The sequence below is a fragment of the Fukomys damarensis genome, unplaced genomic scaffold, assembly GCF_012274545.1.
Source record: "Fukomys damarensis isolate Sample0158 unplaced genomic scaffold, DMR_v1.0_HiC HiC_scaffold_16, whole genome shotgun sequence".
Taxonomy (NCBI): domain Eukaryota; kingdom Metazoa; phylum Chordata; class Mammalia; order Rodentia; family Bathyergidae; genus Fukomys; species Fukomys damarensis.
In genome coordinates this window covers 110712022-110736437 of record NW_022900928.1, presented here as the reverse complement: position 1 = coordinate 110736437, position 24416 = coordinate 110712022, and the positions used below count along the sequence as shown (strand labels likewise).

General features: G+C 35.0%; 1 protein-coding gene across 1 annotated transcript in view; it reads right to left on the bottom strand.

Annotated features, from left to right (window-relative positions):
* Positions 1 to 24416, bottom strand: part of Cps1 (carbamoyl-phosphate synthase 1) — a 159930-nt gene that overhangs the window by 62145 nt on the left and 73369 nt on the right. The window contains exons 10-21 of the mRNA XM_010616046.2: positions 23793 to 23899; positions 22816 to 22954; positions 21781 to 21858; positions 20079 to 20177; positions 18900 to 18995; positions 15501 to 15690; positions 14224 to 14381; positions 12606 to 12734; positions 9604 to 9748; positions 7833 to 8043; positions 6203 to 6401; positions 1756 to 1932 (exon numbers count right to left, since the gene is read on the bottom strand). Of these exons, the coding sequence (XP_010614348.1) occupies positions 1756 to 1932; positions 6203 to 6401; positions 7833 to 8043; positions 9604 to 9748; positions 12606 to 12734; positions 14224 to 14381; positions 15501 to 15690; positions 18900 to 18995; positions 20079 to 20177; positions 21781 to 21858; positions 22816 to 22954; positions 23793 to 23899 (1728 nt within the window). The remainder of the gene's footprint in view (positions 1 to 1755; positions 1933 to 6202; positions 6402 to 7832; positions 8044 to 9603; positions 9749 to 12605; positions 12735 to 14223; positions 14382 to 15500; positions 15691 to 18899; positions 18996 to 20078; positions 20178 to 21780; positions 21859 to 22815; positions 22955 to 23792; positions 23900 to 24416) is intronic.

Genomic DNA, 24416 nt, shown 5'->3' with positions numbered 1-24416 from the left:
CAGAGCAAGTTGCCCTTTTCTAAGAATCATGAAAGCAAGGGGAGATTTACACACTCCCTTCATTCTTTTTCCCCTTCAGCCCTCCACAGTCCTTACACTCTCTGTCAAATCACCTAGTTCCTGGTTGCTGTGGAAATGAACAGTGATGATGACCTCTAACAAACAGAAATCAGTTCCTTCTCCCGGCACTCTGGCAGACAATAATTTATATTTCAGACTCTGAACTTCATGCTTGTACATAGGGTACTCTGTGCAAGAGTGAACCTCCACACATTTGCCCTGAATTCTCCTCCTTTATAAGTCTGTTAGAAAAGAATGAGAGATTTGCTTGAGTTTTACAGCCTAGCTGGGAACTCAGAAATGCTTGCCTTTTGCATCTGCCTCAAAGTGACAGACTTAAGTCTAAAGGAAAAATATCTATTTACTGTCCTTGACCTGGCAAAAAAATTGTGTGTGTGTGTGTGTGTGTGTGTATTAATATATCCACAAATACACATGTGAATATCAGGGCTTGCTTTTTAAATAAAACCCTAAAAAAAGAAAAATAAAATTTAAAAGGTGAAATGGCTTTCTAGAACAACTTTTCCCCACTGTTAGTTATCCCATCGCCTCAGAAAAATATTAATTTTGAAATTCAACATTGAAAACATCCATCGAAAGATAATAGTTTCTACCAGAATTTCAATGGGACTTAAATATTCTAAATTTAAAAACCATAAGAGCGAGGAGAGTATATATTAGGTTCGGTGAAGGAGACATCCTTCCTTCTCCCCTTCTCTTCTTGCCCAAGGACTCTCAACATATGGATATAAAAATTACAGCGAATTCAAAATCATAAACAGCATTTTTCTTTTCCTACAAAGGTGAATTATGAAGTTGGATTTCTTCTTTAAAGATAAAATTCATATTTTGTCCAACTCAAACCATATGCATACATACACATAAACCGGTCAGCGGGGCTTTGTAGAACCAGTGTGCTTTGACATTGTTGGAGGATTAGTGCCTACGCTTCCTTAAATGTCAAAAGCCAATCGGGGATTTCTGGCCAGACAGATTCCAGCTGCCCAAGTCACCTTTTATAAAATCTGACGAACTGAAACTTCAAAACTCTAAGCACAGTAAATATGAAAGGAGATTAATAAAGCACATAATTTGCATGAAAAGGAAGTAGTGGGAAAAGTGAGAAAGTGTGAGGCTTTTTTGTTCTAAAATAATACCAATAAAATAATTATATAGAAAAGCCTGTGATCATAGAGATTCTTTATAGTCTGCTGCTGCTGCTGTTATTTAAACACGGGGGGAGAGCAAATAAATTAAAATGACGCTAAGGTCTTCACAGCACATACTAAATGATATCACCATATAGGTTTTCTTTTCTAAATATAATTTTACACATTTCCAAGGAACAAGTAATGCAGGTATAGAAAATGACAAGTCAATATTGTCAAATCTACTTCAGATCATTTATACGCATATACTAAAAGAAAGAGACATATTATTTATGTAATAACCTTTTAAAACTGAAATGTGCCATTAAGTTCAAGCTTGCCGTGAAATTAAAAATGATTTTTCAAATTAAGTATAGAATACCTGATGAAATCCACAGAAGTCCTCAGTCTAAATCACTACGGAAGAGAATTTGTAAAATTTCCCCAAATCCCTGAACTTTAGTATCACTCTATGATTTTGTTTTCCATGCTGACTGTATTCTGAAAGAGTAAACAATAGCTGCTCTCAGCCCCTGACATGTATTACCTTGGCGATGGCATAGATGCGAGTACTGGATGGGTCAGAGAGCTCTTTCCTGAGGTCCAGGTTAGACGGCCACTCTTTGTTCATCGGGAGACGGGGAGTGAAACCATCTACAGATGGGTGACACATCCGTAGAGCCTTCTGGAAACTCTCCTCGAATGTGCGACCAATAGCCATGACCTGTAACACACAGTTAAGGTCTCACACTGAAAGAGGGAACTCATATATTTTTAATTTGCAACAAAATTGGACGTAGGATATTTTTCACAAAAGACTTAACTAAAAACATATGACAACTCTCCTCAAATTTTAAGGTATTGTTTTTCAGTTCCTCCTTCCTTTTCTCTGTGATTTTAGTGTAATGAGTCTTTCACATTATGCCAGTCTTTTCACCAGTTAGATAATTCCGTTGTATTTGCTAAAACTGATGAGCAAATTGTCTGTACTTGCTCTAAGCCATAGTAGTATATTAAAATAAAGAATATGTGCCCAGAGCATACAGACCCTTCCTTAATGGGTTCTTGCTTTTCTGCCAAGTTCCTTCATAATAGAAAGCAAATAAAGAGAAATCAGACATTTAATAACACAAAACAGAAGTATTTTAAAATGAATATTAGTCAGTGTTCCTGACAGTTTGGCTTTCTTTATAGCTAGACACTAATATTAATAAAACCTTGAGAGCTGGGTGTGGTGCACACGCCTGTAATCCCAGCACTCAGGAGGCTGAGGCAGGAGGATTGCTGTGAGTTCGAGACCAGCCTGGGCTACATAGTGAGTTCCAGGTCAGTCTCAACTACATTGTGAGATCCTGTCTCTAAATAAAAAAATAAAAACAAAAAAAAAAACCTCGAGAACCTTAACAAATACTGATAAGTTATGATTTCAAATGTAGATGGAGACTAAATTCCCCGTGACAAATTCAACATATCTTCCTACAATCTTTACAGCTGACTGTTTACTAATCAATTAGAAAAACCATGTGGTGAGTTGGTTTGCCCAAGTTACAAGTCAGAACTAAACTTAAGTTTGCAACCTACCCAGTTATTTTCATTGGATAAAAAATGTCTTTGAATTTTTCCAGGGATAATACATCTTTATGCATTTTTGCTCTCCAGTTTAAACTAACAGCCATAATGCTGCCTTCAGTAAACTTTGGTGATTCCTCTAATAGACTCCAATTCCCATTAGTGCCAGTTTAGGAAATCTTCATGTCAATTGTGTGACAAGATACATATTCAAAGATCACTAAAGCCAAACAGATAACCTTTCCATGCTGCTCCAAAATTTAATTAGAAATTGGGAGTCACAAAATCAAAGAAAAACAAAACTTTAGTTCAGATATGAAATTTGCAAGTCAGAAGTATCTTGAAAAATTAGACAATATATTTATATATTGTTCAGTTCAACATAAAAGAGACTGTCAGAAATTAGATATTTTATGGTGCTATAAAATAAATAAAAGATTTTGGAATATTTAATAACATTTGAAGTAATACACATACAGAATTTAGCCTGAAGGTAACTAATCCTGTAAGTGACTTTCCATATTCATTTATTATTCTTTTTTATTTCCCTCAGTACCGGGGATCGAACACAGGGCCTCGCACTTGTGTCACAGGTGCGATGCCACTGCACAAAATCCCTGGCCCTCATTTATTATTCTTAAGCATACAATATATGGAATCTAGTCAATAAAAAAGAAGAAAGTGCACATATATAATGATTAAAGTATGTATAATTGTGTTTGCTCAAAATCTGTGTTTTTCAGTACTTTATGTTATTCATTTTCATTAAGTGAAAATTTCACCATTTTTCAGTAAATTATCATGGTCTTCCTTCTTACTACATTCTCATAGTCTACATTCTCATACCGTATTTTAATTTTTGTCAGAATAATCCATATTCGATTTCATTCTATTTATATATTCTGAACTTAACAACTATATGTAATGCATCATCTAAAATTTATAGTTTTATCCACTCAGTGTCTTGCATTTCCCAAGTAAAAACTTAGGAAAGGTCTGATGACTTGAGATGAGCCAAATGTAAGGTGTTAAATATTCACTGACCACAAAAATTTCTCAGATAATAAATCCCAAATTTAAAAAATTACAAAATTCAAGTTATTTAGCCTGCAAGTTTTCCTGGAACATTATGAAAAAGAACATTTCCTATGAAGTTTAAGCTAAATAAAGCTATTGCTCTGCTGAAACACAAACACTACCAAAGCAGGTTTTCACGCACTGGAGCTCTCCTCCTCCTTTTGTGCCCTGAAAAGTACCATAACAAAATAAGATTAAAATGACTGAGGAGGAGGAAAACCCACTACATGGTGTTTCACAGCAAGACATTTTAATTGAAAATGTCGAGTTGTTTCTTATCTATCATTACTTTAAAATGGAATACTACTCAGCCATAAAGAATGAGAAATTAGAGTCACTCATAGGAAAATGGATACATTTTGAGGATATACTCCTAAGTGAAATAAATAAGTCACATACATGTAAATACATGTGTTTCTCTAGTGTGAAAAACTGTAATGGTACTCAAGATCCTAATGGGACAATTAACAATGTGAAATAAGAAGAAAAGGGCTAAAGGTGTAGGGAAAGTGGGAAGGGTAGAGGAAGGGGAATAATAGAAAAGAAAAAAATGTGAGAAAATGAAAAAAATGGAATTAAAGTGTTTGTAAATGGGGAGCGCAGAAGTGGGTGAAGGGATGGTAGGGACAAGGGGAAAAAATGAGTACCAAGACCTGTCATGTAAAGGTACAAGATCCCACTAATGAATGTAACTGTACTGTATACCTAGAATGTACCAATAAACTCAATAAAAAGAAAAAAAAAATCATCCATTAGCTGGGGATATAGCTCAGTAATGCCTCTGCCTGCCTCGTGAGCACAAGGTCTTAAGTTCAATCCCCAGTACCAAAAAAAAAAAAAAAAAAAAAAAAAAAAAGTCTCAAAATCATGCATTCATACCTTGGAAATTAAGGAAGTCAAAATAGTGATGATGCTGGCTTTCATGTGTGACTATGATAGACCAGTAAAATGCCTTCTTTTCCTTCTCCTCAAATCAGTGATGGGTTTACATTGTTTCCTGTGACCAGTGGCATGTACAGTATTTCTGAAACAGCTAACTTTAGTCTATAATCTTGTGTCATGAGACAAATGAAGGCCAGTATGGAACAACATATCATAAATTACATTTTTCTCCACACTTTACTCAGCATGGATACCTAAGTACAGATAGAAGAAGGCATGGAAGGACAGATAGATAGACAGATAGATAGATAGATAGATAGATAGATAGATAGAGGCAGATAGAGATTCATGCATACTTCTGAAAAGTACTCAAAAATTTTAGGGCTGGGGATTTAGCTTAGTGGTTCTGCCCACGTGCCTCACAAGCACAAGGACCCAAGTTCAATTCAGGGTAACAACAACAACAAAAAAAATCTACCCCTATATAACATTTATGAATGCAATTTGATAACTAATAAGAATGGATTACATTCAAGGTGTACTATGAATTTGCCTTCAAAAACATCACTAAGCCCTTTACAGATAGTAACCCTAACCTTGTAATAACCCTGCAAGGTAGGTATTATCACACATTCTTAGGTGTGAATCCTGAGGCTTAATGTCTTTCCTGAATGTCTCTAGCCAATAAACAGCAACCCAGATTTATACTCAGTCCATGTGACTTCAAGTTTCTGCTCTCTTCAAATCTCCTGGATGCAAAGAGAGAGAAGCTTGGTGGAGACAGGCAAGGGAGTGAATCTGAGAGGCAAGGAGCTCAATTCCTTCTCACACAGAAGAGTGCTGTGTCTTTGAACACAGAATAATCAAAAGCTAACTCTAATTTAAAATGGTAAAACAAAGGGAGATCATGAAAAATCTAAAGGTTCTTAAAACTTAGAACTTACCATAAGCCTAGAACTTCAAACTATGAAAGGAGGCTTAATATTCTACTTATGCTCCCCTCAGTTTAGAACTTTTGAGTTCAGAGATCATCTATGCTAGGCTTTTCCTTTATAAATGTAGAAAGTCGAAGTCCCAAGAAATGAAAGCCACAATTCATGCTACTTCTTAATTCTCAGTTACTAGTTTTTTTGATTTACTATACTTTGTTATTTTACTTTCTTGATTATTTGATTATAAAACATTGTAACTTAATTCTATTTAAACGACTGTGGTTTTATATGTGTACGGGTATAATATATATTCCCACATGCAGGGCCTCATGTTTTCACTAAAAAGACTCTGAATTTAGGAAAATAGCTACGCAACAAATACTATATGCCAGCACTCAAACAGAGATATGTTAAAACATTGAGGTTCTGCAATGAAGAATCCAGTGCCTAGGCAACTTTAACATTTCCAGCGGTGTTAAGATTGAAAAAATGACTGAAAATAAAGACAAAATAAACTATAAAGTAAGAGCTCACCTCTCCTACACTTTTCATCGAGCTGCCAATTCTGCTAGAGGTTCCATGAAAACGGTCAAGGTCCCAACGAGGAATCTTGGTAACCATGTAGTCCAGGCTAGGTTCAAAACAGGCTGACGTCTTCCCAGACACAACATTCTTGATTTCTGGAAGTGGGATTCCTAAGGCAATCTTTGCTGCAATGAATGCTAATGGGTAGCTATAAAGAAGACACATTTGTTTTTATATTTGCTTTTCTTTGAGCAATAAGTATTGAGAAGACCTCAAAATATAAATTGATCTTTCTTTAAAATTCTGGTATTATTTCAGTTTTGTGTGTAATGCACCTGATTCTCTGCTCTACATAAATATTTAATAGCCACTTACAAAACATTGTCAGTCATGATAAAGCAAAGAGGGACAAGAGAATCTGTGCTCTGCACTTTGCATGCACTTCTTAACTCTCGTCCTTCACCTGTTCAACCCAAATCAATGGATTCCATGATAAATAAGGTTTAACCTGTACTGGTGTCTGATCTCACCCAGATGTGAATCCACAAAATATACTTTTGAAAAAAATATCTACCTGTATGCATTTCTGTATCAAGAAAGACAGTATAGTTAATTGTTACTAGAGAGTACTGTAATGGTCAGAAAACATAGGCATGGTAGATTTGGGTTCTGGTTCTGTCTCTAAATTATGTTTAAACATTGGGCCCCTTAAAAAATAACTGGAAACTTTATCCACATTTGAAATTTCAGTTTGGGAGAAAATAATTCATAGAAGTGTGGAAGTAAGTATTATTCCTTTAGTACAACTACAAATCCATCAAATGAGGAAACTAATGGAGACAGACAACTAGCATCCCCAAAGTCACTCAGTTTATGGAAGAACAAAGTGTAAACTCAGATCTTGTGCTCCTGACCAGCACATGATCTACCACTCCATACAGTGCTGTGCAGCTCCACATGAAAAGAAATCTACAGATGTAAATATATTTGTTTATTTAAATGTTATGTGATTTAAATGTCAGATGCTACAGGTAATAACAGAACAAAAGCTTTTAATTAAATTCCCCTCCAGTTATGCTTGGAAGCAGTTTTCATATGGACCAGGACTTATTTACTTGGTTGCAACATTTACCTCTGGAAAAATTCTACATTGCTCAGTCTTGTGGAGTATTTTTACTCATTCAATTAAAATAGATAATAGTGTATGCTTTTATCAAGTATAAGATTGCTAAAAGCAAAATAATATATATTGTGGGCTTCCACAGAGTGATATTTTTATTGACCACTTGCTATAGGGGTACGTACTGAAATAAGCCAACTGAAAACTAAAATGAAGGACTAATGTGTACTTTTTCCTTTTTAGCAATGTATGCATTATGCAATTAAGAAGCAGATCTTTCACAGCTTGCTTTGGCCACCCAGATGTTGATTAGTTTATTATTAGCCAGCAAACAAAGCCAGCTTGCATTACCATTTGCCTCAATCTGTCAACAGGCTCCTTAATAACAATGTCCGCAGGCTCCCATCAATGATTTGTACCTAGCTACAGAAAGGGAGGATATAGTTTACAAGTGCAGCACAGTCTGCCACTGGCAATTGATTTTCCACTTCTATCTGCAAACCCATGGTCAGTCCTTACCCAGTAGCCTTTGAGGCCAAGGCGGAGCTCCTGGAGAGTCTGGCGTTCACTTCAATGATGCAGTATTCCATCGAGGTAGGATGAAGGGCAAACTGAATGTTGCATTCACCCACAATGCCCAAGTGGCGAACAACATTGATTGAAGTGCGTCTCAGCATCTGAAACTCTGCATTGGAGAGTGTCTGGGCAGGGGCCACAACAACTGAGTCACCTGTAGAACCAAGTAGCACTCATTATTTGATGCCTTCTTTTAACAACCAACTTCAGTGACTTAACAAGCCACTTAAATGATACAAGACACAGTCGGAGAGCTTACTGGAAAAATAATTATCCTAAGGTTGTATATTATACATATACAAAATATGTGAGGTTGTATATGAGAGATACCACGTGTTCTACCTGATTCTTGTTTTACCCGTGTTATTCTAACACATTACTTAAGGAAACCCGTCGGACATCGCCCATGCCCCTCTATTAGCTATTAAAACTTCATTCATCTGCTTACTTATTCATCTGCTGGCAGTACCTTCTTCAACTTCCTTTCTCTTCATTCATCTCAAATTATCTCCCTAGTTGTTCTTTCAACAGAAAATTATCTCCTTTTTACCCAGACTGGATCATCAATCTTTTCTGTCTTATCCCTTCCCATCACTCTTTTCACTTGCAGCCCCTCATATCTTCAGTCTCGTGGTCTTTAGTCTCTATCCACTCTTCTACAAATCTTCTCACCTCTCTTCTTCATCAACAAGCTCATCTCCCAGCACTGTCAGACATACAAACCTTTCCTCTTGAAAGTCTGTCAAATTTTCTTAGCCTTCACTGCCATATAATATCTTTGTATATGGCTCCCAGGACTAATTCTGCATTGCAATTGTTCTGGTATAGCTAATGATGAAAAGTAAATCTTTGTTATTGACTTTCCATAGTGCTTGATACGGCCAAAAACACAGCTCTTTTTGAAATATATCCTTGCATTGGCTTAATTGATACTAGTGTACCCTAGGTTTCTTATTTCTTCCTTCTTTGTCTTCAACACCACATTTTCCTCCTGCCCCATAAATGTAAATGCTTCCCATTGGTCAAAGTTTTACCCTGTTCTGTCCTTTATCTACACCTAAACCCCTGAATACTTTATCTATGTGTCCATCTTCAATTATTTTCTTTGTGCCAAAGGACTTCCAGTGACCTCATATCAACCTTTTATTCCTATCCTCTTTTCTTGAATTCCATTTCCACATTCTCAACCCCTTTCTCAAGACTTCCACCCACATCTCAAACTTAGAATCTCTAAAATGCAAGTCATGATCTTTGCCCTCTTACCTAAGTGGTTTATCCTGCTGAGAAACATATTTTTGTTACCCGAGACTATTTTTTCAATCACTTAGTAACTAACACCTTGGTCTATTTTAAGCCTCTTCAACCTCTCTGCTTTTAAACATTAAATCTTATAGATTTTTGCCTCCAGTTCATTACTTATATTTGATTGGTTGCTCAGTGGTAACAACTAATATCATCTGTGTTACTTCCTAGGGGTTTTGGCAAAATCAAATTAATATGAAACTATTTCCAATACTATATGTATGTGAAATGTTTATTCTGTGTTTGTTTGTTATCATTCATCTGTCCAGGAATAGCAGAAAAAAAAAATTTCATAAAGAATGCTATGATTGTGCTTGCTTCAGCAGCACGTATACTAAAACTGGAAGATGGCTACGATTGCCAGGGACACAGCTGAATGTGTTACTGTAATTTCTACAGGTTCTTTGCCTACCTGTGTGTACACCCATAGCATCCACATTTTCCATGTTACAGACAGTGACGCAGTTGTCATCCGCATCCCGCACTACCTCGTATTCTATTTCTTTCCAACCTGTTACTGATCTCTCCACCAAAATCTGGTTGGTCATAGCAAAGGCCTGGAAAGTGATGACAAAAGATATCAAAGAGTAAGAAAAGGCACCGGTTTAAACAAGGACATTGAGCAAAATACTTTGGCCTAAATCTTGATCACTACTGAAGTTACAAACTCAGCCTTCATACCCCGCTGCACTCCAGAAGGCACAGTGTGTCAGAAAATCAGTGAGATCAGGAATAGCATCCTGCAGTGAATATGCTTGATTTACATTATTGAGGCTTGGCATTCAAAGTGCTGATATGACATTAAATCAAACTAAATTAGGAGAAAGAGAAAATAATTGAGCAATCAGGCAGAGGGAAATGAAATTATTTCAGCAGCTAGGCTTCTGCGAAACCAGAAAATGTGATAAGTCCAAATAAATGTGGAAAAATAAGTCTAAAGACTCTGGCTTCCTCTAAAATAGCTGAGGGTGTTTTGTATGGTGATATACACAATAAAAGTTAGTTGACGTTGATGAGGAACAGAAAGGAGATGATGATGGTTGTAAAGAGTTAGCCAAAATGGCATATGAAACTTGGGAATTAGAAGAATCATATGCAGCTATTATTACAGTTAATCACTGCCTAAGTGCTTAAATACTCTGTGTCATATATCATGCATGCCTGATTAGACAGATATGAATTAGTATAATTATCATTTCATATTTTCTCAGTACCCAGAGTTGGTAGTGTACTGAACGTAAAATATAAAAGAAGCCATCTCTGACCTTAGGACATATAGTGAGTGATAATTCAAGACAGAAATGTCTCTTTGTCTCATATTTGATTTGGAGATTCAGTGAAGAGGAAGGTACTTTGAAGTTTTCCAAACTATTTACGCTATATAATGAAATAATAACACAATTTTTAACCTTTTCCATAGTGCATCCCACTACAATCACTACAGGCCCCAGCAAATGAAACTGCAAACATAACACGTTTGTCCCCACAGCTGCCCATGAGGATGCTCTAAAAATCAAGAGGACACTGCATAGCCTCTGTTAACAATTTAATGATGAATCTATCATTCAGGGTGTCTGAAAGAAGAAATCTAGGAAACACAAGATATAAATTCAGAAAAGCTTTTTTCATTCTAACAAAGTGGACGGGTATTTGGATACAAAGAAAATTTAGATATTTTTCATCTGTTTTTCTCAGCTTGTTTTGTTTCTGGTTTTTTGTTTGTTTGCCATTAAGTTTATTGGTACATCTAAAGCAAACAATACAGTTACATTTATCATTAGGATCTTGTACCTTTATATGATATATCTTGGTACTTGCTTTTTCCCCATACCCCTGCCCTCCCTTCACCCCTGTGTTTTGTTTAGTTGATATCTCATTTTTACAAAAATTTAAGTTTAGAACCTAAACAAATTAATGCACCTTCTACTGGTACTAATTATAACCACAAAAGAATAAGGGGTACTTTAGTGTGTATTGATATGACTAATTAGTTTCAAGGGAAAAGCTAGGATTTTTCAACAAGGAAAACCATATAACAGTCTATTGATTATTTTAACAGAATATGAACAATTGGAAAACTATCCCACTCCAAAATTAAATTCATTGTGAACATTTTACATAAAAATCTGAGAATTCAAAATTGTTTATTATACAGTGAAAAATTATTCCTGATAAGTTGGTATTACCACTATTGACAGTAATAACAAGATCAACAATATTAAGAAAGTGTAAAATATCTAATATGCTAGACAAAATAAATATACTTCACATCTCCAAAACATTCTTGCTTTGCACACACAATTGAGAATTCCAGAATATTATATTTATATAATATTTCTATTAGGTATATTTATATTAGAAATATTTATATTAGAGATATTTCCCTTTTATGGTAAGTTTAGCAACTTTAGGAAAACTAAACCCATGTCGTTGGCACATAAGTGTATCATAACTATGTGGATATGTTTAATTGTATTTATCTGTTCTTGAAATACAATGCCAACAATTCAAGGTTCTTCCTTTCATTTCAGCCTAAAAGGTAAGTAACGATACAGTCATAAACTGTACTTGAGCTATTTAGTAAGCTCTCCTCAAAACAACTTTCACAATAATTCTGCCAGATTCCATCTTTACACTGCATATAAGCTACATAGTCTTTTGGGCGGCACACATATGCATTCATTCAAAGTAAGTACTGAGTGCCCTGTATTGCCAGAAACTGTTCTATGGGAAAAGCAAGTGGGGAAAAAGTCTCTGGAGCAATATTTTTTGTGTTAATCTCTATTTTCAGAGCTTAATTTTCTAAAGATAATTTCTTTAACACTGAAAAAATATCGAGTAACACATTAAAGTTATTTTATTTTTATGTTTGCACAGTCATCAACCAGTTCAGTCTCTTCCTAAATGAAGGAATTTATACTGTGTGTAGTTTACACATCTGAATTTTGTGTAGTTGAACTAGCATGGTTCTTTTTTCACTTACTGGATGTTATCAATTGTCACATTATCCCCCCTCCCAAAAAATGGAAAAGTTGAAGCATTGCATCCTGCTTTTTTTTTAACCATTAAAATTTATTTTAGTATTATGAATATTTTAGTGGACGGTTAAGCAGAAGGTGATAGAATTGTATTAAGTTTGTATCACCGAAATCAATAGACTAAAAGCGAGACCATAAGGTCAAGTGACCATTGGTTCATCTAGAACTATGTTCGCTGTCACTGAAACCTGGCAGAAGTAACTGCCCCACATTTGCTTCTCCAACGTGGTCTTTTTGAAAATACTTCCAAAGAACAAGATAGTGATTTAGTATATAGAGAAGGGGTCATTTTTCATCTATATAACTTTCTCTAGTTAAATGGATAGATCGAGCCAGTCTTCTGGTTGGCAGGAATATTGTCTATAAAAATATCTACCTTGGTGCTAAGATCCAGTAAGGTCTCCTTGTTGGGACAGATGCCAGAACCTAATCCACCCAGTGCATAAGCAGAACGGATCATCACAGGGTAGCCGATGGTATCTGCTGCCTTTAGAGCATCCTCAATCTGTAAGGAAGAACCAGAATCCCAAATTTGAATAATAGACCACGATAGAAAAAGGGGGGAAAAAAGAGTCTGGAAATTTAGATAAATCAGCTATTTGGAGGAGATACGAAAATATTTTATTATTCTTTCATTATCTTAAAAAGTGTTACTATACACATATTAAGTAAAATTCTAGAATTCTAGGAGAGGTTTTTTAGTGTGTGTGCGTGTGTGCGTTTGTGTGTGTTCACTTTTTTGGGTAAATTTTACGTTGACATCTAAAAAATGATGTCTATGGCCATACCATCTTGAACATGCCCAATCTTGTCTGATCTCTAAAAAATGAAACCACAGAGGGAGAAGTAATCACTCATTCACTTGATAATGAAACACATATCAAATTATTGAATTTTTAATTTCAGTGTAAAAGTCTAAATTTAAATGAATCAGTTTTCTGCTGGTGAAGCTAACTTACCATAACCACAATAAACCATTAGGAATACCATATAAAAAGAGGATTTTCATTTTAAAGGTTCCATCTGAGATAACATTAGAAACTTGGATTTTTTTTTTTTTTCTTAGAGAATGCAACATATGGTGGCTATATTTTTCTGTCATGGAATATTATTACACTACCAATGGGAATGTAATTACACCTTTCCCATATGCCTGTTCCCCACCCAGGGGAAGCCAGGACATAATTATATCTGGCAACAGAAGAATACATATATGGCAAGAACTTCCCAAAATGTTCCGCGGACCTACTCTGGGATTGCTCTTGATTGACAGCTATGCAAAGGATTACTCTTGATTGACAGCTATGTAACTTCATAGCATTCTTCTCTGAAACATAAATTACCCAACTATAGTCATCCCAACAATATCTGCCTTATTCCTAAGGATGTGCCTATTTCTACAATTGGGAAATTGTATTGTACTGCCGTTAGGACCTTCCCTTCACCTCATTCCTAAAACTGAAATTAAAGTTTCAGAGAAACAAGCATACTGCTAGTTGACTTTCTCCTGGCGACACTAAGAGCCTATGAATAGGCAGAGCAGACAGAGAAATGGGTAAGAGGAAAGCAAACTATTTACCCTTTTATACATGTCTAAGTCACAAATTTCCCATGAGTCTAAAACATTTATTCCACTCAAAAAATGTTTTAAATCCAATCTCATTTGCAGAGCATTACAATATAGAGATATGTAACCAATCCTAGGAAAATAGCAAAACTCAACTTGATATTGCAAATTAGTACGGTTCTTAGGTTCAATTCAGCAGATCTGAAGTTCACTGACACTTCAACCACTGATAAACCAGTTAATCTCTGGTTTAGGTTTCTCTTTTTATAAAATATCAATACTTAATCCTAACATTTTAGCACTGAATGCTACCATTTGCAGAAAATATCCCAGATGGACTCACATATTTCTGGAACAAAATGTATGCAGGTCTAATAATTTCAACTATTATTATTAACCATGTTTCCCCAGAACAAGGATTCCTTACTGATTCCACTGCAAAGCTTGGAGCAATCTTTTCGTTGATCTCATTTAGTTTATCTGAGAACAGCTGCCTGTCTTCCGTAGCCATGATGGATTCAACTGAAGTTCCAAGGACTTTCACACCATATTCCTTGAGTACACCTCTCTTGAACAGTTCCACTCCTATAGAAGAACCAATATAACATAAAACTCTATCTCTTCTTTAACAGATACCTGAACACCATGTTTTTTAATCTTAAAATTAAATCCAAGAAACTACCACAGTCCATAATAGAACTACACTTGGAAAAAAAAAAAGAAATAAAAACTCTGAAAATGATCCCACAAAACGTATTTCATGTGCTCCTAGTACTTACATTACCACCATCTTCACATCAATTTCATTATCCTTACTAATACAAATCAGAACAAGACCTGTCATGTAAAGGTCCAAGAGCCCAATGATGAATGTAACTGTACTGTATACCTAAAGTGTATCAATAAAATCAATGAGAAAAAAAATATATATATATATATTTAAATCAGAGCTGTATACTGTACCTTAAGATTTCAGCATATTCCCCTTCCTTTAAAGGTATATTTTCTAATGAAATTCTACTATTTAAATAATCTGGGATACATTGGCATCTTTCTGGGTTTTTAAATATCAAAATTATATATATTTCAAAAAATTATATTTCTAATGCCTTGCCATACAAATTTGGGTCTTTTATGTTCAGCATACAAATTATATTCCCAGCTGCTTACCACAGCCACCTAAAGAGATTCTCACTCATAATCTAGTTGCAAATATCAGAATCACTGTGAGGAGGATAAAGCGCTGAACTCGGAAAATCCCTGAAGCAACAGTAGAGACTGATGCACGTTATCATGACAATACATGTGAAAGTGACAAAAATATATGCTGCAGGACAGATTAAAAACTCAATGTTAATTTTCATTTTAATGAAATAAGCAATATCAATTTTCATTTTTTCAATGATAACAGTTCTCAGACCTTCAGTGATGAAAGAGAAAAGCAATATCCTAAGACAGAGGAAAAAATGCCAAGAAACTTATTTGGCTACTCTGAAGCAATAAAGTGAAATGTTTCTTGTCTCTCAGATGTTTGTGAAATAAACTGGTAATAGTCATCAGATGACAATTTTAGGTGTCTCTTTACTGTTTCTTCACACATTAAAAGAAAGGAACACAATTATTATGAGTTGATATAAATTACAAGAGTATATGATGCATATGCACACAGGTCAAAATTCTGCAACCAGATTTACAAAAACTTACCACAGTTCAGAGCTGTCTGACCACCCATGCCTAGAATTAGGCCATCAGGCCGTTCTGCCTTGATGACCTCTGTGACAAACTGGGGGGTGATGGGAAGAAAGTAGACAGTGTCTGCCTGCTTCAAGCCCACCTCATTGGTCTGAACTGAAGCAATGTTTGGGTTCATCAGGACCGTTTTGACATTTTCTTCCTGAAAGAAATCATATGATCAAGTATTTGAATGTACGGGCTAAAGAAGAGAATGGCTACAATGGAATGAACGGTTACCAAGTAAGAAGGCTTTTGCAATATTCTGTGGGCTGGCTTGAGAGATTGGTAAGAGGGCAAGGGAATGGAAATAAAATGAAGACAAGCATTTTTCTCAAAGACGGAAGAAAGTGTTTAGAAGCAAAACTATCAACAACAAAAAAGCACACCTCACAACAATCACCATGAAGTTCTTATTACCAAAGACATCAAGCAAAACTGGAGACCATTTCCATGAAATTTGTCTAGAGGTCTACAAATAGTTGACAAAGGAATAAAATATTCCAAAAATTTTTAAATGAGTAAACACAAAATGGAACCAGAGGCAACAGCAAAAGCTGTCACCCTTCTATTATATGTCTGTGAACAACATTGAGGGCACATTTAAACGTAGGATAATGTGTTCCCTTCTTGCTAGAAGAACTGAGAGCCTTTTGCTGGTCCCATTTTTTCCTAAATATTCAATCCTACTGTGTATCACCTTAACAAGGAGTACTATTCAATTGATTCTGCATATTATATAAAAAGAAAATAACCACGTGGCCAAAACAAAAAATAAATTAGTGTTTATGTTTTATCTTGACACTGTCTCATGTGTGTGTGTGTGTGTGTGTGTGTGTGTGTGTGTGTACCTGGTATATGCAGGATGGTATTCATAGCCCTATATCATTTCTACATCTAGGGAGACCTTCAAAAGAATTCTTCACTTAGGCCACTAAGAATTATAATTTCATAAACCAAAATGAGGCTGACTCATGGCAAAATAATTATCATGAAACACGGCCAGATGGCTCCTATTATTTCACAAATTAACCAGTCAATTTTAAATTTGTCTTAAAAGTCAACAAAATATTTAGATAAAGACAGAAATCATCCTTTCAAAGCCCTATATATCCTTGGAAGAGGAACTTAATAAAAATTTGTAGTCAAATAATGCATATGATACATTTTATTACCTTGGTTCATCTTTATACTGACTATGAAAGAGATTTCCATCTTTTAGATGAAGAAATTGAGATTCAATAAGGTTAAAGAGGTCAAATAGCTGATAAATGGCAATTTATGGTTTAGGACTCTAAACCAAGTGTTATGATTCAGATCCTGTGCTTTAGCCTCAATATGAGTCATCTCTCGAGATTTTTTAAAAACTTGTTTAGACTAAGAGTATTGTCATTATTAACAAAATGTTGAAAAGATACATATATGAAAAGATAAATGAGTCCATTTGGAACATACATTGGAATTTAAATAATTGATTTACAATTGAAAACATGTAATGAGCAGAAGTCATAGCAAGTCTCACTACTAAAGCATCAAGAAATTTAAGTATAGCTAAGTATTTTTCTGAATGTGCTATACAACAAGTATGACTTTTCATAAATTATGCAGAAAGATCTCACACATGTCCATTTTTTCCCCCAATACTGCGGCTTGAACCCAAGGCCTTTACACTGAGCTACATTCTCAGATATATATTTTATTTTTATATTGAGACTATGTCTCACAAAGTTGCTAAATTCATCCTCTGGGCTTGAATTTAGGATCATCCTGCCTCAGACTCCCAGAGTACTGGGATTACAGGCCTGGACCACCATACCTAGCAAGCATCCATTCATTTCTTATAATTTCAAATCATTTTAATTAATTTTACAACATTTTTCTATTTTTCTAATTCTGAGTATAATACAAGCACCATATAATTTTAGGAAAAATTTTAGCTTATAAATTAATCTTTATGAACCTCCTACTTCATCATAATACAATCTCTAATTTAAATTCATGTTCTCCAGTTAAAGATGAATATAAATCATAGAAGTACAGACTATGAGCCGGGCGTGGTGGCACATGCCTGTAATCCCAGCACTTGGAAGGCTGAGGCAGAAGGATCGCTGTGAGTTTGAGACCAGGCTGGGCTAAATAATGAGCTCCAGGTCAGTCCTGAAATCTTTGTAAAATTCCCAAGAAGCATAAAATATTATGTTACTTAAAGGTGTTTTAAATCCTGAACATACCTAGATTGGGTCCTAACCAATCTAAACCATTTGATATCCTCTAATTTGTATCTAATAAGAAATTCCATCATCAGACAATAAAGTAAGACATCATTCTGAAAATATCTACAAAGAAACACATGCATGTACACCCATGTATGCACAGAGAAGAATATGAAAAAGAACCCAACAAGAAGAGGAATAAGGAAACTATATTCTGCTTCTTTTCTGTAGACATCTATTAGGGAAAATCTTTGACATACAAATTTACAAGGAAAAAAAAAAAAAACTCAGTCAACTGCTTTCCATGCTGCTGTCCTACTGTCCTGCTGACACCTCCATGCTGCTGTGTACCAGCCAGGTCTCTGGCAAAGGCCTCTACCGGGCAAAGCCTGAGGCAAGGTCACTAGGTGCTCACACTGCCTCTGGATGGCCTGATTAGCACCAAGATACAGACCACAGGGAAATAAGGGTGTCAAAGAGAGGCCAACTTACCTCTTCAACAGAAATACCTTAAATACACAACAGGATTCCTCTAAAGATTTGTTTTATTACAATGACTGAGAAAATCTCCAGACAAGAAACAGAGACTGAGCCACTCACTGCAAATTCCCCTTTTCACTTGATAATCCAGATAGCCCACGCAGTTTTCCAAGTCGCTAAAAAGAAATTGGGTTCCCTAGTGAAAGACAATAAATCCCAATCTCAAATGAAGCCCACTGTTGCCTTTGCTCTCCCAACTGGAGTTTCTCTTTCCACCAAAGAGATATCTGCAGCATCTTCAGAGCATGTGAAGTACTTTAAGGCAAGGATGCCCAAATTCCCTCTTTCACATGAAAGATAAATCTATTCCAAAAGCAAAAGCACTCTGCCTCAAAAGGAATGACCATTATCTTTAAATGTAGCTTTCTATTCTTTTCAATGTAAGTTGTCAATAACAAATAATTTTGGAGTCCAATCTAACCTCCTTAGTTGGTGGAAATGCATATTTGTGAAAATGAAAACTCTTATGTATGATTAAACTTCTCTTCATATGAATGTGTAAGAATAGTTAAGAAAAATGATAGTGACTTTGAAAAGAAGTACTGTCATAAATCTAAATTACAAAACACTAATTAGAGTCATTAATATATTAATTCTAGCAGAGCTCATGTTCTCTCACCTTCATGGCTTTAACAGCTTGAGATCCCGAGTAATCAAATTCACCTGCTTGACCAATGGACAGACCTCCTGATCCCAGGATGAGGACTTTGGAGACCTAAAAACAATAAGAAAAAGACAATGACTTTTATTACTAAATGGTGGAAACAAGGCATTTTCAAGAGTATAGAAGATAAATTATATTGCCCGAGTTTATGTAGTAATTTCAAGTAGTATTTTCAAAAATGTATACTATTGTCGGGGAAAAGATTAACAATTTAAACATCTCTAATTTCATTGCACTTTCTGAAGTTCATGAACAAGTTTTTAAGAAAAGTAAAAAAAAAATCTGAAAGAGGTTCTACATTAATTTTTGTTGTTGTTGTTGCTGTTGTTGTTGTTTTTGTTTTTGGAGACAGGGTCTCACTACGTACTTGAGACTGACCTGGAACTCACTATGTAGCCCAGGCTGGTCTCGAACTCACAGCAATCCTCCTGCCTCAGCCTCCCGAGTGCTGGGATTACAGGCATGTGCCACCATGCCCGGCTTTCTACATGAATTCAAACACATATAAATATTTTTAAAATCTACACAAATATATATGTTAATATATACCTATGTTTGTGTATATATATATGTACATATTGTTGAAAATATATAGTGTCCTTTTATGTAATGTCCTTCTTTATATAATATGAAGGAAATGGTTAGAAATCTTTACACATTAACATGTACATAGCCTAGTAAGTACTGAAGTCACATGCTATATTAATCTATATCTGTTTACCTTTTCATTCAGTTTATGCTAGTGAATATTTCTTCTAGTTAAAATGAAAAGAATTCTACAAACTGTAATGATTATGTACTCTAAACTGCATCTCATATTACATAAGATTATAAAATTTTTCATAATTGTAAATATTTCAAACTGTACACTACTATTCTTCTTTATTAAATTGTGTTATTTCAAAAATTCTAGAAGTAAATTTTAAGATATGATTTTAAACAAAAACATAAAAGTTCTAAAAAATATCTTCAAGAACAAACCAAATACAGTAACTAGTTGTGAAATGATAAATACAATGTTAACAGTCATCTTTCATAGACATTCCTGTGATTTACATCATTCATTTAAAAAATTAGAATGTGATGAAGAAAATTCAAAATGCCTAAGCCAAACACAAGCCTACATATACTGACCTCAACTCGAGATGCAATCAGCGCTGGCTTCGGTAGAACTGATGTAATAGTGGTACCTTTTCCTTTCTTTATCAGTGAAAAAAAGGAATCAAAGAGATACTAGAAAAAAAATACAGCCAAAGAGTTAGAAGCTTCCAAATCCTTCAGGTTGCCAGGTAAAATACAGAGTACTAGTTAGACTGGAATTTCAGATAAATAACAAATATGCATTTTGTTAGTATGTTTCCAGGACATTATGTTTTTTTAGTAAAAGTTTTCCATTGCAATATATGGGATTTGTTTTTGGTTTTGGTTTAAGTTTTTGATTTTGTTCTTTGTCAATAACTAACTATCCACTACCATAAAAGTTAGATCAAATAAATATTTTTAGCTGTTCCCTTCAAGTCCTAGAAAGAGGAGGATTTCAGCAGAAAATAGACATTTCAGATGCCTTTTGTGAATATCAAGTTTGCAGCCCTTTAATTGTGTGTCATTTTCTTCTAAATCAAATTTAAGTTAGATCAAAGAAATGAAACATTATTTTACATCTTAAAATTAGAAATGCTTTTTTAAAAGTTTTCTGCCAGCTCTAAAGGTAATCTCTAAAGATTAATCTAGAGCTTTACTAATGAGATTTTTTTCTGTTTTTTCAGTAGAAATGATAAATTTCAACACAGGTATTCTTTTTGCAATTATTTGGCAGAACAAAAAATAGTATTAAATAACATTGTCTATTTGATTACACGGCATAATCTGAAGTTCTAATATGGGCTAAAATTTTAATTTAAAAAAATAGCCTGTGTTAGATAAAATATATAACTAAATTTTATTCATGTGTTTCATCGTGAGTAGGTAATGTCATACTGGTTTGGGCTATTAGGAACCAATATTTCTCAGTAATATTGAAATAAGAACAAAATATAAATATCTAGAAAGGCTGTTTAGATTTGAGAGAACAGAGTTTATGTAGGGAAAATTCTTATTTTCCTCTTTGTTTTACCTGGATGTCTTTTCTGGGAGTTCTTTACTGTCAATGAGAAGCTATCAGCACCACTACTGGAGATCCCTGGGTGTGACAGAGAAAACACACTACACTGCCAAAATTTTTCCAGATGACACTGTGAGCTTTTATTTCAGAAAGATCTGCTTGAACATTGAACAGAGAGCTCACATTTAAAAGTAAAAATATTTAAATAAGGAACAAAACTCCTGTAAGAATTGCTTTTAGTCCTTTTCTTAAGCCATCTGAATGGCCTGAATGTGCCAGAAGCCCTCTCCCTCCCCTCAGCCCTGCCCCTCTTCTTTCTCCTGATGCTGTTTATTCTCTCTTAGTGGCTACACAACCAGTTGCCATAGGAATTTTTTTGAAATCACAGATGGGGGATTAAAATTTCATTTCAGTTATGAGAAGGAGAGAGCAACAGGGAATTCATTTGCATAGTACAACAATTGTAAATTTCAAGACTAAATATATTTGAATGATAATGGGTTTCAATAAAAATAGCATCATAGCATTTCTTCGGGTTTCTTAAGGGCTTTTCCTCTTTCAAAAAAAGATTATAATTTACTTCATGATATTCATGAGGAAATTTTAATACAAAATGTGTGTTACCAAAGCACTCTTCTTGAGAATATTCTGCACCAAGATTATCTGGAATGATTATTTTCATTTCTTGAATTTTCACAGAAAAATATATTTTAAGACCTCATCTTTCTAACATACCTCAGTGTCTGTTGGCCCTGGGCTGACCTCTGGGTGGAACTGCACAGCGAAAAAGGGTTTGCTCTCATGCATAATCCCCTACAGGAATAAGAAACAGAATTAGAAATTCCTTCTGTAACAACAAATGTCAAGTGTGGGCATGTATTACTCGGTAGACAATAAAGTTCAAATAAAGAAACACTGAGTTAAATGCTTAATAACATTCTAAAAACTAAGAGTATTATCAAGAAACATGATTGGAGGGCTTGGGATTTAGCTCAGTGGTTTGGCACCTGACTTGCAAGCACAAGGACCCAAGTTCGATCCCCGATACCAAAAAAATAAAAACAAGAAACATGATTGGAGATCCTAAGAACTAACATATCAGAATTTCAGGTAAGAACAGGAAATGCATCCATGAAGACTCAAATCAATGTGATTCCCTATAATAATAATGGGGAATGGTCCATCTCTTCGGGGGCCCCTGTAGACTCTGACCAACATAAACCTAAATTCTAAATTGTCCTAAACCGGGCGTGGTGGCCCATGCCTGTAATCCCAGCACTCAGGAGGCTGAGGTAGGAGGATCGCTGTGTGTTTGAGACCAGCCTGGGCTACATAGTGAGTTCCAGATCAGTCTCAACTACATAGTGAGAACTTGTCTCAAAAAACCAAAAAAAAAAAGAAAAAAAACTAAATTGTCCTATTATCTCCACCTTGTAAATTATTTCTCCGAGTGTTTTTTTCAGGACTTGTTCCTGTGCTGAGTCCCAGAACTGAGCCTAGACAGATCTGGACTAACGGCCCTTTAACAATGAATGTGTAAGATGATTGTTGATTAAGGAGGCAAGTATTGAATTATAATAAGTCAACTGAGAAAACAATAAAAGAAAATTACCTTTTGAAGAGTGGAGGACTATGGGAAATAATATAAAAGAGTTTTTCCACACTCACACCCCAAAATTCCACACAAAAAGGAAACCAAGACTGTATAACAGTGAATTAAAGCCCTGAATTTCTCACTGCCACCTGAACAGATGTACGGAGAGCACTTACCTCATTTGTTTGATCGTTGACATTCACAAAAAGTGGTTTCCAGCCAGCAGGGAGGGCGTTTTCCAGAGCATAACCATGATTCTGAGCAGTAATGAAAGCCTGTCTGTTTGTAATATTTAAAACAGGCTGATTCTGTCCTCTGGAGAGAAAAGAGGTAAAACAGTAGGAAAAGAGGAAAGAGTATACATGCGTTAGTTATAAAGTAGTGAACAAGAAAAGCCTCTTAAAATTCCAAAGTTTCAATTGCTTAGTGAAAATCACTTTGTGAGAAAAGTCACAGATTGTTAATCCCAATAATTTTAGCAAAAAAAAAAAAAAATCAATTCAGGAAGCTTTGTCGTGTGTTAAATATCAGGTCTATTAAACTCCTATAATCGGTTTTAGAAAAGCACTCATAACTAAAAGAATTTCTCACTAGAACAGAAACAGACAAATATAAATGACTTATTTTAAGTAACATTAAAGCCAAAGGAGAGTTCTTGGGAAAAAATAAATAGACAACTATTCAGGCCTAAATTATTTTGAATTATATTTTATGTGGAGGAGAGTGGGCTGTGAGAGAGGACCTGGCATTGAATAAATTAACATCATCTGAGGTAAAGAAGTGAAACAAAGAGGATCTGAACATTTCTCGGTTCTTAAATCAAGTAACTTCTTAAAGTGTAATCAATTCCCTGAAATCAAGCTCAAATCAGAACAATTCCCCTTGGAATACCATTTGATTGAGTATTATAACTTGAATTTATGCCAAGGGAAGGAAAATAACCTTAAACTATAGCAAAGTTATCGTTAGAGAAGGCTGCCTTTTAGAAATGTAATAAAGTAGAATGAAGTAGTCAGATAAGTGAGCTATTTCATAGCATGGTTGTGTATTTATTCTGAAGTAGTGGCATATATATTTTCTAAATCCTTTGTGTTTGGTTACCAAAAAATTATTCTAGAGTTAGTTCAACGAAAAACAAGGATAACTGCCTTACCTGTTGGGCATGGGCATCTTGTAGGATTTGGCACCAGCAGCTAATCCTGTTATCAAATTTCCTGTACTAATTCCAAACAATGGTTCTTTTCGATCGCTCTCCAAAACCTAATCAGAGAAGATGTTTACTAATCTGGACACAGTTCCAAAAGATTTCACTTCCCACTGAAAAAATAAAAATGAAGCATCCTTCTTTTTCTTTCTTAATTAAAAAGTAAAGAAAATAGCAACTGAGTTAAAAGTTAGAATCCAAGGGACATGACTGATTAATTTAGAGCACTGTTATTCAATTATATATACTTGACATTCAGACTCAACTAAATTTAACTGAATGCTTCTTTGGAAACAGGAAGGTCTTTTAGGTCACCAGGATATGGTGAGAACCTGAGTTGTCATTTTGCAATCATAAGGAAAGATACACATGGAGATTAGGATCCAGCCCTTTTAATTGGAAGACACAGTCCTGAAGAAAAGTTCTACTCCCTTTAGAATTCTCTCCATGTTGGATTTGCCATAGAATATCTATGCCAAAATTGTCTCAATGGTCACAAATACAAGTAAAAAAAAAAAATCACTGAGTCAAATACGGCCCCTGCCTCACACCGACACACAGAGTACACCAGGT